The sequence below is a fragment of the Ixodes scapularis genome, unplaced genomic scaffold (assembly GCF_016920785.2).
Source record: "Ixodes scapularis isolate PalLabHiFi unplaced genomic scaffold, ASM1692078v2 PGA_scaffold4__175_contigs__length_147842914, whole genome shotgun sequence".
Classification (NCBI taxonomy): Eukaryota; Metazoa; Arthropoda; class Arachnida; order Ixodida; family Ixodidae; genus Ixodes; species Ixodes scapularis.
Genome location: NW_024609879.1, coordinates 147,088,572 through 147,106,725, shown reverse-complemented (window position 1 = coordinate 147,106,725; position 18,154 = coordinate 147,088,572). Strand labels below are relative to the sequence as shown.

The window sequence follows — 18,154 nt, the reverse complement described above, 5'->3', positions numbered from 1 at the left end:
GTTCTTTTGTAATGCTTGTTTTTTGTTGTACTGCTTGTGGCACGGGTTTTCTTCTTTCTTTTTTCTTTTTTCTTCTTTTTTTTCTTCTTTTTTTCGTCTCTTTTGTTTGTGAAGGTTTCTCCCTCTCTTTCCTTCGTCTCTTTTGATTTGTGTAGGATTTGACGCCTATATAAGCACCCTTCCTTGTCAAATAAAATTCAGCTGTGTTTGAGACTTTGTGTTTGTCCGTCCCTTTTTGTCCCAGTCTCGGGGTTTTTGTCGAAATGTAAATACTATGCCACATAGGAAATTCGCTCTGACAAGAAAAACATTTAATAATATCAAGAATAACAAACGCTGTTTCAAATTCGGATGCAATATTGATTGTCATCATCAATCACGATAATGCTTTATGCCATACAAGCTATATCTCTAGCATGAAAGTAAAAATTTTCAAAGAAAAAGGATTATTTTTTAGAAACTAAATTTCCGCAAGGCCGTGGTTAGGCACAGGGCTATCGAGACGGCCGCTTGGATGATACTCTTGCATTATACCCCTTTTCTCCCTCAACCGCAGGCCGTTGTCTTCTATACGGGGAGCACGTGCCTCAGTTACGACATCTAACAATTCATCCATCATATTTTACTAGCACCACCACCACTGGGCCATACTAAATAGGAACCACCCAACATCTCATAGTTCAATAAACTTTTAACCACTACCAATCGTCGCACAGCCCCTCGCCCCCATCGTCTAAGGCTGTTCGTTTACATGTTTTCTGTCACTTTTGGGACCAGTGGCAGGTGTTACCGAAAAGAATACCTAAATGTGTTACTCGTCAGTGTAAAACTGTTTTGACGTAAACCGTCAAAACATGCCATAAAATTTTGGCAATACCTTGAAGGTATGTGAGATGGGTGACAGGACTCATATAACTTGGGCCCTAAAAACTTAAAAAACGTAAGTGTACTTTTTAAGCTTCAAAAAGCAGAAGTAACGGGTAGCGTATTAACTACTTTACCCATTACTCGAAATTTGTAACGTAAGTGCGTTATTCGGTCACTGCTTTCAAAAGGCAACAAGTACGTTATTACGTTACGCAAAAAGTAACGCGTTACCGGTAGTGTGATTACTTGTGAGGCGTCATCGCCAACATCTCATTTGGGTTATCTTTGAAAAATCCAGGAACGACATTCAAACCCCGGGTGCCACAGGCAAAACCACCTCCCCTTGTTGACACTTTTTCATTCGCCCTTCTGCTCGCTCCGACGTTGGGAGTGACAGGTGGTCCATTTTAGGACGCACACGCAGGTCAACAGCAAACAGCTTCGTACTGTAACCTCGCTCTCTTTTTTAATATTATTAAGAGGGGCAAGGCGCTGCTGTAACAAGCTAACGTTTTTGTTTAGTTTTTTTTTTTTTGTTTTTTTGTGATTTTTTTTACGAAACGTTCCCACGAAGCATAAAAATCGACGTTGCCTTAATTTCACTCTCCCTTCTTCACATAGTTTTGTAGCTTCTTGAACACGAAGACATGTATAAATCTAATTACTTGCGTGCCCAGGGCTCAAATTAGCATTATAGAGCGGGACGCTTAGAAAGAAGGTTGGTGGAACGACAAAATTTGCGAGTTCCTGGAACGTACATGTCAACGACGGTAACAGTGCCCTGAACAACAGGAACGGCATAAAAGTGTCACAGAGACGCCGATGCAAATCATAATCGAGAGCCTGGTGCAGGTGAGGGTGGTGCAAAACTAAAACATATCAATATCTTGAACACCCGAGTCCAGGAAACAAAAGACTCCACTTTTTGTTCCTTGTCTCGGTTGTTCAAGATGATGAAAGTTCACCAGCTCGCCCGCATCTTCTTTGTTGTTTCTATCAAAAAAAAATATAATCAAAAGTTTAACTCGTATTTTTGAGCCTTTTTTCAGAGCGCAGCTCTTAGGGTCCCGTTTTCGGCTTTAGCGGAGTCGCCGTCGCCGTCGGCGTAACCGCTGCGACGTTTCGGCGTGGTGACATTTCGGCCCCGTGCCGAAACGTCCTCGGCGTTACAACTCTTTGTGACGCCAATTAGAGCGCAAATCTTGAGGAGGATGAGGGAAGGGTACTGACCCCCTGAGGGGGAATCACGTGACCCTCAGTGGCCTCTGTGAGGTCACGTGACCCCCGTGAGGCCATGAGGGTCAGGCCACGTCAAGAGGGTCACGGGACCTCACGGTTATGCCGACGCCCACGCCGCTCGGAGGTTGGAGTAGCAGGCGGGGCGAGGAGGTGAGAAGGAGGGAGGAGGGGTATAACCCTCCCCTCAGTACCCTTCCCTCCTCCTCCTCAAGAGCTGCGCTCTAATTCGGCGTTACAAAGAGTTGTAAACGGCTTTCATTTTTTTTTTAAGTAGAGGTTGGTTCTGTTGTATGTTTTACGACGCACCGGTGTCGGGAGGAGTATAAGTGTAGCCCAGATGTGTGTGCTATTTTACAGCAAAAGTGAAAGATGGTTTGCAATTTATCCTATGGGAACAAAGCTGAAATTCATTAGTTGCGCGGTGCTTACTTTTACAAGAGAATTTAGAAAACCCCTTAGAGCGGTACGGCTATAGTCAGTCCCGGCATAAGAATGCTGCAGAAGGTATGCTTCCAGCACGTGCTGGTTTCCTTCCGCCAGGCATTATATAAAAGTGCACCGAGGTATTATCAAATACAGAAAGCCCGTGCTGGAAGCGCAGCATGTATAGTGTATTCGTAACTTGTCACAGACTATAATTTGGAGGGTGGTTTCAACACATGAAATAAGCACATTCCTTGCTCGAAGCGACCACCTCTCGGGTATTCTGATAATGTTTCATCCCAGGGGCTGAGACTGTGACTCTATTAGCATACCAATAAAAACATAGAAATACAAAGTCGCTGGAAATTATGGGGAAACAAAAATGTTGTACCGACGAATTCTCGAGGTCCTTTGAGCGTGATGCAAACAGTTTGGTGCCGTTGCAAAAACACCAATAGTAAACTTGTCTTAATTCTAAACATTGTACTTACCTGTGTGTTTTATTGATCAGCTTTGAATGTTTTTTATCTTTTTATATTAATATATACTAACAGGGACAACGATAAAAATAAGCATAGGAAAGGATTGCCAGCGCCTCTGAATATTAAGACGCTACACACATAATGAATGTTTTTTGTCATTTGCCAAGTATTCAATCGCTTAATACTGATATTGAAGCGGTGTTTAAAAAACCCACGCATAATCAATAATATTTTCATTAAGCAACTAATAAATCATGCCTTTTTCCTAACTTTTTCTCATTAGCACAAACATCGGAGGACCAGAAAAATAAAGAAGGTAAGCATACTGATGATATTTAAAGAAAAAAAATCCAGTCATCGTTTACCTCCCTTTATGCGTTTGGTGTTCAAGTGGTCAAAAAACGTAGCACTGGTCTAACGGTGAACACTGGTTGATTTCACTTAACTGAAGCAGCACTATCAGTATTTATAATCATGACTAAATGTACAGCTGCCTTTCTTGCTCCCAGGGTCTTTAGCGAGAAAATGCACCGACACAAAATACAGATATAGTAACCCTGGAGCCAGGGGACTTTTTCCCCTAGCTCCAGGGTTACTATGTCTATTCTTAACGATCTCGCCTGCTTACTTGCTTTAACAAGAAACAGCCCCTTCATCAGTGTCTCCTATGTTGGAACATTCAAAAGTTGCTCTAACAACAAAAATCTAATAGTAGCAAGAATCCAAACGCTATTTAAATTTTAGAAGCAATCTTTATTGTCCTCATCAAGCACGATAATGCTTCAATTTATACAAGGTATATTTTCCGCAAAAAAATTAATTAGTTTTTTACAAAAAAAAAGTGAAAGCCGTTTACAACTCCCTGTAACGCCGAATTGGAGCGCAGCTCTTGAGGAGGAGGAGGGAAGGGTACTGAGGGAAGGGTAGACCCCTCCTCCTTCTCCTCCTCCTACCCTCATTCTTTAATATGCTCCGGTCACGTGACCTTGGGGGTCACGTGACCTTGAGATGATCTTGGGAGGGTCACGTGACCTTGGGGTCATGTGACCTTGGGATGACCTTGGTTACGCCGACGCCGACGCCGCTCAAGCCGGGAACGGGCCCCTAAGAGCTGCGCTCTAAAAATATATAACTCTTTCTTATAAACTAAAACTTCGCAGGGCCGAGGTTAGGCGCAGGGCTACCGGGACGGCCGCTAGGGCAATACTCTAACGTTATGCCCCCCCCCCCCCCCCCCCGCTCTCCACCGCAGGCCGTGGTCTTCTATACAGAGAGCACGTGCCCCAGTTACAACTTCTAACATATCATGAATTACACTTCGCTACCACCGTCACCATTGGCCACACAAGATAGCAACCGCCCAGTATTTTATCGTTCAATAAATGTTGAATTACTACCAACCGCCGGCAGAGCCCTATTCTCCTATCGTCTAAGGATGTTTGCTTACTTGTTGTTTTATGAAATATTTGGGCAGTGTAGTAGGCAATACCAAAAAGAAGTAACAAAGTACAATACTCGTTACTTTTAAATAAAAGGAAAGCGTTGCCCACCTACGCTATCTTAAAATAAAAGAAACGCTTTACCTTACCGATAAAATGTTACGCACGTTACTTTTGCGTTACTTTTTGTTCATCTTCATTTATGAATTAAAAGGTTTAATGTTTTGACGTAAAACGTAAAAATGTACCGTGTTTTCCGGAATATAAGGTAATTGTAGAAGACCGTTTTTCTCCTCTGCTACGGTATCCCCGAAAAAAACGGCGCAGCTGCGCATGCGCGCCGCCAGCCTTGTCTGCATAGTTCAAGGTCTTGTGGCGGATTACGGAGCGCTATCCGGGTGCTTAGCGGGCTGCGGAAACGGTCTACTATAATAGTCAGTTTTCGTAGATGACTTTCGCCGTCCCGCAACGCCCTCCGCAACCCGCCACGATACCCGGATCTCTACAGTCAAGGCCATGGGCGCGCAGGCGCAGTAGCGGCTTCTTCGTTGCGGAGGGCTTAGCGGAGGGGGAAACGCGGTCTGCGAAAACTTCCTAATACTAGGCAGTTTTCGTCAACCGCATCTCCCCCTCCGCTAAGCCCTCCGCAACGAAGAAGCCGCTACTGCGCCTGCGCGCCCATGGCCTTGACTGTAGAGATCCGGGTATCGTGGCGGGTTGCGGAGGGCGTTGCGGGACGGCGAAAGTCATCTACGAAAACTCCCGAATTCCCCATTGTCCGCACCCGATTCAGCAAAGCTCAATTTAGGCCGAAAAAAAAAAAAAAGGTTTTGCTTAGATAGTCCGCATCCGGTGCTTAGTCGACACGAAAATCTTCTCATAAGCGGCACCCCTTGACAAATGTCTGCTTTATTAGCCCACACAGAGGGCTATAGTATACATAAATCATCATTTACATACTCTTCCAATCACAAAATCCGTCTCGTCATAATGAACGACCTTGAAAAACAGAATACCCGTATAGTCCGCACGCGGAGATAGTCCGTACAGCCTAAAATTTCAACTTTTAAACATGTATGGTCCGGGACTATAGGCCGGAAAATACGGTACCTTCAAAATTTGAAAAACTTTTGAAGGTATGTGGAATGAGCGCGTTCACATAACTGGGTGCAGAAAAACATGAAAAGAATGGATGTAATCTTTTTAACTCTATGGAAGAGGATGTAACCACTAAGGTAGCTACGTTACCCGTTACTTCAAATATGTTACGTAACTATGTTACCCGTTTCTGTTTTGGAAATGCAAGAAGTGGTACCTTATCCACCCCCCTAAAAAAAAAATTACTTTGTTATTGTTCCGCATGGCCTTTCAAGAAGGTTACCAAATTAACAACTTTTACGAATTCAGGATAAAAGTGTAGCAATTACCACGAGAGCACAGTAGCTTAACTGCAGCCTTTCCCTAAATTGAAACAAAAGCCGGCAGACAGAACGAAACAGCAAGTGTTGTGATATCACCTTAACACCGATAATCATGACACAACGTCCACCTTTGTTTCAATGATTAGTCTCTGCATTCTTACAACGCTACGAGTGGACCGCAAACTTAACTTAATCTGTCCGAACTTCAACAGGATCCGAGTCCTGTTGAAGTTTGAAGGCTGTCCAAAATCTAGGAAAACGTAGCTACAGGCTGCGGCCGGAAGCTCTTTGCAGCTACAGGTAGATGGGACGGAACAACTCCACACCATCGAACAACACTCACCCACAAAGAGGAAAATACGCCGATCACGCAGTACACGCCGTTGTAGGCAACTCGCCACAACGGGTTACACGCCAAAATGAAACTACGGCATCGGCCCTTTAAATATTGAAGATACAAACTGCTATGCGGTACAGATAAAGGGAAGGACGACTAAGAAAGCACTGACCATTCCGAGGTATCGCTGTTTTTCTCCCATAAAAAATTCTCGCGTCTGTTGAAAAATCATAGAGGCTCGTGTCCTTAAGGTTAACGCAAGGCGCGAAACATTCGAGTACTTCGAAAAGCAACTCCCTTACCTTAACCTATAATCTCATGTCAGGGTTCCTCATAACTTCATTTGACCCTCCAAAGAGGCAAGGCCAAGACATAAAAAAAAAAAAAAACAGGATTGATGGTCACACCGTAAGCGCGCAGCTCGCGTCAACACGCCTTCTATAATCAGGAGGAAAATACAAACACAAGCGAAACTCAGATAGGCCCCCAGCGACAACTTCCCAACAAAAGAGACCCCAAGAACCGTGACAAACCATCTGGTGTTTCTGCATTCCTAACTGTTAAAAGTGCGTCATAACTCCCGCAGAACAACACGCAGATTAACTCATCGTGACTTCCTCATCAGCATACGGGAACACAAATGGAAATCACCTTATGAATAAAACAAAACATTTGCTGAAATTTGTTATTCTACAATCCCCATTTCTCAGCCCTACTTTGCAAATCCATTCATCATCAGTCCACAACTCGTATAATATGAATATGGGAACTACCACTTTTTGAATAATACTCACATATATGCCCCTTATTTACAGACGATTGAAGCATTAAAAAATTCAATTACACTTAACTTTATTCCAGTCTGCAAACATGCAATACAAGGTACAATACTTTCAAGCACTGTGTCGGTCAAAGGTCGAACTCATCACTCAGTCAATCGGTTTATGATACACATAATGTCAAACAAATAGGCGTAGACATCCTCGTTCGACAAAAATTAAACTAGAGCACGTTGGCCTTATTTTAACGCAAACAACTAATCATTGAGTTTAAAAAAAGAAAACTCATTTCTGCAGTAATCTATTTTTCTTCCACTGTCACGCTCTCTGCACCTGCAAAAACAACTAATTATTGTATATGCCTTTTCCTTTCGTAATATTTCTACACATTTATGGTGACACCCAAGAAAAACAATTAGGTGAGTAAAACTTTGGTTTCAAGTACGCTGGGCGACACTGTCAGCGCGAACAAGCTCTCATCGAGTTTTTCTGCTTTTCTTCAAAAACATTAGACTTGTCATTAAATCTACTGGTATTATGCAGAGTGCTCCCACGGAACACAAACTTAATCGGTAAAGTTTGGCGTTTCAATACGCTATCAAGTAACCTACAAAACGAAAGTGTGAATCTCATGTTCACGCTAAGAGTGTCGCAGAGTGTACATTCAAAATAAAATGTATTATTTTTTCAATTGACTGTGGAAACTATTAAACGTCGATTAATTGATGTGTATGTATTCATTTTATCATAATAGTTGCTAGATGCAGTACGATAAAAAAAAGAACCCTGTTAAGCCTGAGCCTTTAAATTGACCGCATAAATTGGCTTGGTAACGGATCGCACTACGATTTCCCACAAAGTGGTCTGAAGGTGGTGGAGGCATTCCATCAAAATTTCAAAGAGCGACCTTACCTGAGTAAAAAATAAAAAAGGGTCACTGCCTTTCTCTACGTACGCGTAGCCGGCATGCTAACTACGCATCCTCTGACCATGGTGCAATAACCGACATATAGCGGCAGAGGCAGCTTACAGTAGCTATAGAGCCTACATCGCTGAGTTTCCACTGCTTGATAATGGGTCACGTGCTTTGCAGCCGCGTTGGCGATACGAGCTGCGAGGAGGCGACAAAAGCGTTGATTGTCTGCAAACGTCTCCGCGTTTTTGTTTAGGGGTTGAAAGCGCTAAAAACGACGGACGAGTAGGAGAAACACACACCACAGAGCGCTTCCGCTCCGCGTTTCTGCCTGCTTTCCTCCTCGCCACGCGAACACGCAGCGCATGCGCATTTGAGGCAAGTTTCCGCACGAGGCGTCCGCCATTAAATTGCACGCGCTTGCTGTGCTTTCGGGTGGGCCCTCTCTTCAATATGTACTCGTAGTCAGATGAAGCAAAAAAGACGTATTCCGCATTATTCATTCGCTGCGCGAAGTAGATCTTACATTTGGTTGTCGATGAAAGAAGAGATGCTTTTGGCTAAAATTGCACGTCTTGATAAAATAACTTAAAGTCAATCTAAGATTCGCCGAATGCATCTTAATTCAACACAGGACTAAAAAGAAAAGAGTTCCGTTCTGCAACAAAAAAAAAAAAAGTTTTTTTTTTTGGTGTACGAGTTTAGGCAACGTGCGATGTTGTTTGGTTTGGCGCTCTCTAGCGACTGAAGCAAGAAGCATTGGGTACGCCTAAATGCGGCGGCTGAATTGTTCAAACGTGAGCTACTACTTTGTTGGCGTCGCATAGCCTCGTGTCTGAAGCAAGAAATGCTGGATAAGCCAGGGAGCCGTAGGCGTATGAAATGTCAGAACGGCGGAAGCTACGGCCCCTGCGATCCAATCGGAATAACGGAGGAAGGCACGTTGCTATGGGTATCGTTAGAGTGCGCTTTTACTATGGTGCCTGGATCGCGTCTTCGACTGGTGTGTTTAGCGTCCTATCTCGCCCATACATCAAAAGTGGTCCCGATGTGGCAACAAATGACGCGAGTGTCATGCTGTTGCCTGTCGCGATCCTGGCGGTTGACCGTAGAAATGCTGGCGAAAAGCTCGAGCGAACGCGAGTGTCGCTGTCGTCGCGGCGTCCCTTTAAGCATCTTAGGCGTCCCAACTCCGGCTGCTCAAGCTTCCGTGAACTGTCACAGTAAAAAGCGACCTGCAGCAGAACAGGCATCTGCTACATACACCACAGCTGTTGGGACGCCGCCAGGGTCGCGACCGGCGACAACATGACACTTCTATGACGTCATCAGGCGGAAATCAAGGGACCACTTTTTTGGCCGCGGTAAACACACCAGTCGGAGACGCGTTCCAGGCACCATACTTTTACTGCGAAGATGTGTCAGGCTTTTCGCCGCGTCATCCTTCAATCTTCAATATGTGTGCATTGCGCTAGTTTACGTAGCGCATTTCAAAGCCATCGGAACGCAATATGGGGCGTAGCGTTCACCCTGCACCAAGTTACAACGAGACACGATGTAGCGTTGGGCTCTCCCTTTGCTGGCGCAGCCAGACCGTTGCCGGCTGGCTATAGGCACTCTAAAGGCAGCTCAGTAGCCGCCGGGTCGCGCCAAAAGCTGACAACTGTTTCGAATTATAAACGGCCCACGCTTTTTCATTGCTATAATTGTCAGTGAATGGTTTATTTCTTGTTCCCAATAAAACACATTAAATAGACACAAAACCAATAAAACCGATGGTTCATCGAGTAACTTTAGCTACATGTCGTCAGAGCCATCTATTGATACAGTTTGAACAATGGGAGGAGGCGGGTTGAAGCAGCGAAAGGGTAGCCGCCGCCAGCGCCGGATACTCCCCGCCGTAATGATCCTGCGAAGTAAAATAAAGCCGAGATGACATTGATTGAGGTGCGCCCCCCGGCGCAGGTAATTTTCTTGTTTCGGCATGAGGCTGCAAGTACATCAATGGGTAATTGTAAGAGATTGGCGGAAAAAGGGAGCATGAAGGTGCTGAGTGCGTTTACTGAGCCAGAAAAGGTGACACTGACGAGAAAAGTTTTCTGAAATGTGAGTCGAAACTGCGAACATGGTATGCGCGTCCTGGGTTAGGGTTTAAATTCACACGGAATTGCGGTCGCGGTTTTCACCGTTCTCTGGATCTTCGTGCGTTTGCGACTGCAATCGTCACAAACACAGCTAAACCTTTACTGAGGAAAAAACCCTTTATATAGGGTTGAAAAAAGAAGAAGCAAAAGGAACCCTTCTTCAGATCATCTCTCTCAACAAAAGACACGACACCGGACCTCTAACAATGGGGTCAAACCAACAAAAGAACTGACCGCACCAAAGATGACACATCATTAAAAAAAAACACTCTGGGAAAACTACAGATAGCGCTGGACCTTTCACTGAGAAAGTCAGCTATAAGACTACACACACAAAAAAAAAAAAAGAAGTTAGAGGTTTAGAAACCGCTTCCATTCCGCATCTAAACACAAAGAAGGATTGTTCACTGCATTCCCATGATTCGTTATTGCGATTGACTTTTTCAGCAGGCGCTTGGGGTGGTTTTTTTCTGTTACAATTGGGGGGGGGGGGGGGGGGGGGGGTTGTCGAGTTCCATAACTGCACGCAATTCCTACACTCCTGAATATGCTTGGATACCTCGGAATGTGGATCCTTGTTTTTTACACATCGTTTATGTTCGCCTAGTATATCATTAATACAACGCTTCGTTTGACCTATATAGCACAGACCACAATCAAAACGGATCTTGTAAACTATACGTGAAATACATATAACACACTTTTCCCTGTGTTTTTTTTAAACAATCTTTCTGCGCGGAAGCGAACGAAGGTAACAGTTTCAAACTGCTATCTGTACTAAACGTGATGCGTAAACCAAACTTATCCCTGACTGATTTTAAATTGTGTGAAATCTTATGGAAAAACGGTACGACTACAAACTTTTTGTGCTGGGGTATTTTCCTAATTGGGTTGTCCTTTGCTACAATGTGCAAAAGCTGCTTGGAAATAAATTCTCGAGGATACTTTGCTGACGGGAAAGCGCCGAATAAACAAGGACGAAGAAGGGGACAGAGACGAAGCGCACTCACAACTGAAGGTTTATTGAAAACAACATTGACTATTAATACCGTCTATCGGGGTGTTGACTCAAAAAGAAAAACTCTTTATTAGTTAAGTGCAGTAACGGCGCACTAATACACTAACTCCCCCCTTGCTCTCTTACGCGGAATGCCTCGTGTATTTCTCGCGCTGTTTTGTTTTCGTATCTGCCCAGAACTGTTTTTTTTTTCCAATTCCGGGCCACATGGGCACCTATCACAATGAACCGCAAGATTGCCCGACGGGGACTGTTTGACTGACCAGGCATGTTCTCTGGCCCTTTCATTTATGCAACGCCCCGTTTGGCCCAAATACGATTCCCCACAACCCAATGGTATGTTATACACCACTGACGTTGCACACTCCACGTATTGATTAGCGTGTTTCTTTTGACACACCTTACCCTCTCCCTTTTCGTTGTTAATTTTTGAACATAGATGAGACAGCTTGTGTGGCGCTGAAAAGGCACTTCAAAATGAGCCGCCACTTTTTTTAGATTGTGAGATAGATTATGAATATAAGGAATCACCGCCGGTCTTGTTAGTTGTCTGGGAGGAATATGATCGTCATCTTTTCTCTTCATCTTGGAAACAAGGTTATCCACCACTTCCACCAAGAAGCGATCGGGGTACCCTCCGCGTTTTAAACAATTCACCTGCGTGAGAAAGCTTTCATTCACGACATGGTGGCATGATTTTCCAAGAGAGGCTCTTATTAGGCACGATGCTGCTCCCCTTTTGACGAGTTTGGATTGCGCAGAATTGAAGGGCAGAACCCCTTTCTTAGTTCGCGGCTCATATTTCCAACAAACATGGTCATCTTCGAAGTCGAGGCTCAAATCCAAAAACTGAAGCCTTTCCATCGTCATAGTTTCATGGGTGAACGTCAATCCATGTGAATTCAAGTTAAAACAATCCAGCACGTCGTTGATTAAGTCCATGGTAACAGTAACGGACTTCGGGGCAAGCACCAAGAAATCATCGACATACCGACAAATTGTGAACTTCCCCAATCTTTCGATATCCTTACGTATTATCTTATCACATTCAGCCAAAAATATATCGCAAAGCACTGGCGCAACACGGGAACCGATACATATGCCTCGCTTTTGAACGTGAACGTCATCCCCAAAGGACACAAAGATTGAGTTAAGGTAGCATTCTAGTAACTCTAAAAAAGATTCCACACTTACTCCGCACGAATTTCTAAAGCATATTTCATCGTTTTCTTCAATACAGTTTTTTACCGCTGGGAACAGCTTGTCATGCGGGATGGAATAGAAAAGGTCTTCCACGTCAATAGAAAAAGCCTCCACCGTAGGATTGGTCGCCCTTCGCGATACTTTGCAACATTTAATCGGGAAAATACAACTTGAATCGACGTCATAATGGGCTGCCAACATGATTTTTGAACCGCGTTGTTAATCATGTTTCGAACCAGTCCTGTCTTGACATGCTTTGAATGGCAGCTATCAAAGGGAAGTGCTGGTTTAGCCTTTTCTTTGCCAACGACCAACATAAATCGGGGACCAATCTGAGCTGGAGGTCTAAATACTGCAGTGCGTTGTTGACTGGCTTTTCTATAGAAAACTTCCACTCCGGTGCCTCCCTGTACACGGTATTCTCGATGGAACCAGCAAGGGCTGAGTCACGGACACATGCCAATATGTCATCCACGTATCTTCTAATAAGTACTGAGCTCGGGTGATAATGTTTGATCATCTCAAGCAATTTTAGGTCTAAGCTCCGGAGGTATATGTCTGAAAGGGCCGGGGCAACAGTCGAACCAATACATACGCCTTGACGTTGAATGTATTTCCATTCATCATAGTATACCGCTGTCGACTTTAGATACAGTTCAAGTATCCTTAGAAAATCATTGACCTCTGTACCAGACTGGGACTGAAACCGAACTAAATTCTGTACCATGAAACGGTTGAATATCTGATATCATATCCATAGAAGAACCTAATGCTAACGGGTTTTTGAAATCTAGGCAAGAAAGACAATTCTGAAGGAGCGTGGATACAGTTTTTCACCACATGCCATTTTCGTTGATAACTACTCTCAGAGGAAGGTCAACCTTGTGGTCTTTCAAAAAGAACTTAATGGCAAACGTATCTTTCAAGTTACCATTCAGTCTGGCAGGTAAGGACGTAAAGTCACTGTCCTTAAAAGAGTCCGTTGCCCTTTCAGTTACCAAGAGTCACAAATTTCAACTCTAGCATACTAAAATAAAATAATTTAATATATTTCCTAACCAAAAATCGTGATGAGAGGGTATTCGTTAAGCTCGTTGCCTCCGCTTGTTCGTGATCAGTGGTTGGTCAGAAGAGCGGTCAATGAACGCGCCCAAGGTTATTGAAACCGCCCAATGACGTGCCCTTATTTTCGACATACTCTTACCAATTAATGTCCAAACTCTACATATATGGCTCTGCATGTCCTCTGCTTTTGGCACCACCGGGTGGCGGCTGAGCTGCCGTACACCGCCAAGGTCCGCTGCCGCCATCTGTCTATTAACTCTATGTTGTAGCGCCAGTCAGAGTCGGAGTAATTTACTCTCGGGAAAGTACACGGTGAGCCAACTACTACGAATGGCAGACAATAGAAAGGGATAGAAAACGGAAAGTGGCGTAGAGAAGCATAGTAGATTATTTCCGCATTAACGTGCAATGATAAGTGAAATTATGAGAAGTGTTTCCTTTCATTTATTATGCTCTCAGGGCCCGAAGGCATTACAGAGAGGAGTGGAATTATACATCAATATAAAATGAACAATAAAAACAAAACGCAAAAAACAAAACACAAGGTACAGAATCGCTATGGAACATTATTAAGAACATCAGTTATGGCGGTTTTAAAATCAGCAGCGTCTGTAAGTAAGACTACGGATGCGGGAAGGCGATTCCAGTCGACGGAGGTCAGGGATAGGAAGGAGGCATAAAAGGCGGAAGTGATGCAGTAGGGGATTCTTACTTTTAGTGGATGATCGGTGCGCGGCGATATGTAGGATGGTTCTGAAAATAATGAGGTTCGAATTGCTGGGTTAGAGTGATAAATTTTGTGAAATAAGCAGAGGCGAGCTATTTTTCTACGAAAGGAGAGGTTGGGCAAAAATAGAGACGCTTTCATGGAGGTGAAGCTGGCTGTACGGTGATAGTTAGAAAGTATAAAACGTGCGGAGTGATTTTGAATGGATTCAATGAATGATGCTAGGGATACGCCAGGGTTCCAGATAGAGCCTGCATACTCAAGTTTGGTGCGCACTAAAGTTTTATATAGGAGAAGTTTAAGTGAAACAGGGTCAAGGGAAAAGTTTCTTCTGAGATAGCCTAATAAAGGATTAGCGTTGTTAGTGACATCTTCGACATGGATGTTCCAGGAGAGATCGTTAGTTATATGAACACCGAGATATTTATAGGTTGACACAGAAAGAAAGGTGGAGTTATTATTACAGTAGGAGGAAAAGTGTTATTTTGACGGGACACTCTCATGGATTTACATTTTAAGGTGTTGAGTTCCATAAGCCAATTATCGCACCAGCGGGTGACGTCGTTAATATCGGTCTGAAGAGCAGATATGTCAGAGTCGTTAATGATTTCCTTATAAATTACACAGTCATCAGCGAATAGGCTAATAGAAGAGGATACATGCGTGGGAATATCGTTAATATATATAAGAAATAGAAGTGGACCTAATAAGGAACCTTGTGGGACACCGGACTTGACAGGTGAGGTTGAAGAATTAGTTCCGTTAGCGTGAACAAATTGGTAACGTTCAGATAGAAACGATTCTATCCAAGCGATTATATTAAGATCTATGTTAAGTTTACGGAGTTTATGAAGAAGCAGCGCGTGAGGAACCTTGTCGAAAGCTTTTGAGAAATCAAGAAATAAGCAGTCAGTCCTGGAACCCCGGTCAGGTGTTACGTGAAGGTCATGAGCAAAGGATTAGGAGTTGAGTTTCACATGAATAAAACCTTCGAAATCCATGTTGCGCTGAGTTAAAAAAGAAGTTTGAGTCTAGAAAATTTAAAATGTTAGTGTAAATGATGTGCTCAAGGATTTTACAAGGAATGCTCGTTAAAGAAATGGGACGAAAGTTTAAAGGGTTATGCTTATCGCCCCCTTTCTAGAGAGGGATCATCTTCCCCACCTTCCAATCTTTTGGTAATTCTCCTTGTTCAAGTGATTGCGAAAATGATTTAGATAAGAAAATGCATGAGTACGTATTAGCGTTTTTTCAGAAACTTACCATTAATATTATCAATGCCTGCTGTCGTATCGGTTTTAAAATTTTCAATAATGTTACATATATCTTCACAGTCTATGATAACAGGAAACATGGGCAAAACATCATAAGTTCTAAATACCGGACAATCTGAGGTTAGCGTGGATTTAAAACATCCAACAAACACATCATTTAACAAAAAAGAACACACTTCACTTGGCACCTCCTCTCCATGGGTGTCCCTAAGTACTATGCCAGCACTAGAAGGAGGGTCAACACTGTACACTTCACAGTACAAGACCCTGACAGGAGCATACTTCGTTTCACTTTAAGTCCAACCGTAGTCGACGCCATGGCCCGATGTAGCCAATCAAGCAGCGCCAAAAGTGCACCCTCACGTCGCTCGTCGTCTTTGTCCATTTGCAATAACCGATTAAACCAATCGCGCACAAAAAATGCAGCAAGAGTGCGGCGGCGCATTCACTGTGTGTGATTGGTTTAGTCGGGGATTGCAAATGGAGAAAGACGACGAGCGACGTGACGATGCACTTTTGGCACTGCTTGATTGGCTACATCGGGTCGTGGCGTCCACTACGTTTGGACCTAAAGTGAAACGGAATACAGTGATTAATCAAATCTTTCAGCTTTACGCATTAATAATCCAATTTAAATATCTACAAATATATGTAATGACGCGTTCGAGCAAATAAACGCTAACACGTTTTGCACGGCCTTTCCTATTGACGGCGGTTGCGATTGTTCGTTTTAGGCGTCCATTTGCCAAGCTTCATCGGTTCTGACGAGGACAAGGTATCCTATATGAATCAGCTACTCTCTGCGTGCCCTAAAGACAGTCCTTACAAGATTAACAAAGTGAGTATTTTGAGATAAAAAAATAAACAGTATTTCTAGAGTTATACTTTTGTGTCTTGCTTGTCATCATCCAGGAAAATATAACGTTCGAAAACTGCACCTTCGTGTGTATAAGTGATGGTGCGACCACATCAAATAAAGAAGAACGAATCCCAACAGGCCTGCTTTGCAACAGTGGCGGAAAGGTACGTATAAATCACTCATATTTTAGAAAGTAATAGGCGTCAGGAAAGATGGTTTATTTTGCTTAAAAACGACTTTAAATATGATCAAGTCAATATTCCGCTATTTGCAAGGTTTCGTGTCTAGTTCCCCGTCACGGATTCTATAGAATTTTATTGATATCTACTCTAAACTTCGGGGTGCCTCACTGCTTCTTTTAGAATATCGAAGTTATTTTATCAAAGATAGGGAATAGTTGTTCGACAAAGAAGGTGCTAAACTTCAAAAATAAATATTCCTTTGGTTTAAAATTACCTAAGGTGGTGCACGTCAGGTTACGAGCGAAAAGTAATAATTAGTTATTTCCTCATACCAAAATTTACTAATGAGCTTTTAAACCATTTGCTTCAGCCTGCACATTCTAACTAGAGATTAATTGTCCATCATCAAAATAGGTAATTGCTGCTAGAGTTCAGAAATTCTGCTACGAGCTATTTTCTCTCAATTTTAAGCATTGAAAATGCTTTAAAAAACAGTTCCAAATTATTATTTCACTTAGAATCTACAAGAATCAACAAAGTAGAAGGGAGTATCCCGTCATGCCCGGTCCACTAAGAGTAGTGCCACTTTGTAATACCGGTTGGCGAACAAATTATTTTGTTAAATAACTGAAAACATGCAGGCGAGCTGGTGAACTTCCGAAATCTTGAACATCGGAGACTTAGGAACAAAAAACGTACACCTGTGTGTTGTCCTTCTTATCGATCCCTGGGGCTCGGGTGTTCAAGACGTTGAAACTAAATCATTGGCCACAGCAGCGTCTACAATACATCGTCATTTATGTGGTAGGGCGGCTCGGCAGTGTTGTTTTTTGAACAGTCACACACACAAGGCGTGATTAAGCTGCAGGACACTAGATATAGGGGCATAGTAGTGGGTTTCGTACCAAAAAAAACAGAAAGTGGAATAATTACCTGGTTTCGTTTAGCATGTTTGTCAGTTAGGCCTTGCTAAAATCAGCTGTGTGCCACAATTTCTCCCTCGAAAAACTTTTTCCTGAGAATGAAATCCTGACAAACTATGGTCCCACAATTCCTTGCTAAAATGTTTCCTCTCTTGGCAATTCTGACAAGTACAAAAACAGACCAGCGCTAGAAAGGAATAATGCTTGCATTGTTTTGCTTATTCTAGCTATATAAGAACTCACAATAGCGTCTATATTCCTTCCTCTGCTCTCTTCGGAATTCTCGGACTTGTAGATATATAATAATAGGACTTCACAGTGTTATTGAATTGTTTGTTTTCTCCGTGCAATGTTAGTTGTGTATTTTTTTTGGGGTGGTCGAGGGGGATAATAATCACTGAACTAAAATCGCCATAAAAATTATATGTAACAGTTAAACAGACACATGGCGCTAATCTCAACAGACAGAACATTAAAACACCTCAGCAAAAGCGCTGCCACAAATACATCTTGTCTTAAGTACGAGATGTTACAAACTAAGTGGGAACAACTACTGATACAATTAGATGCGGTCGCCACTGTTATTTTACCCAATTGCCCAAATGCTTGCAAGCAGTTAACCGAGAGAAACAATTACTCTGCACGAGATTCTCTGTCTAAAACATTGAACTATTTATTCAGGAGGCACTGGTTGATGTAAAATTCGTAAAAGGTGATTTTGAACTAACGTGATGCCCAACCGTTTCAGAAATGCCCCGACGAAGGGCCCTGCCCAAAACTCCAATTCCCAAGCTGCTAAAGGACGGAGAATGCCCAGTTGTCTTTTTACAGGGCCACTAAATAAAATCATGTTCCAAAT

The 18,154-nt window shown here is 43.1% G+C and overlaps 1 protein-coding gene across 4 annotated transcripts in view; it reads left to right on the top strand.

The window, feature by feature from the left end:
- Positions 1-18,154, top strand: part of LOC8042074 — a 53,496-nt gene extending 35,342 nt beyond the window's left edge. For all 4 annotated transcript variants that reach the window (XM_040219393.3, XM_040219394.3, XM_040219396.3 and 1 more), the window contains 5 exons: positions 3,295-3,327; positions 7,395-7,406; positions 16,066-16,169; positions 16,244-16,354; positions 18,044-18,154. In XM_040219393.3, the coding sequence (XP_040075327.1) occupies positions 3,295-3,327; positions 7,395-7,406; positions 16,066-16,169; positions 16,244-16,354; positions 18,044-18,094 (311 nt within the window). In that variant the 3' untranslated portion in view covers positions 18,095-18,154. The remainder of the gene's footprint in view (positions 1-3,294; positions 3,328-7,394; positions 7,407-16,065; positions 16,170-16,243; positions 16,355-18,043) is intronic.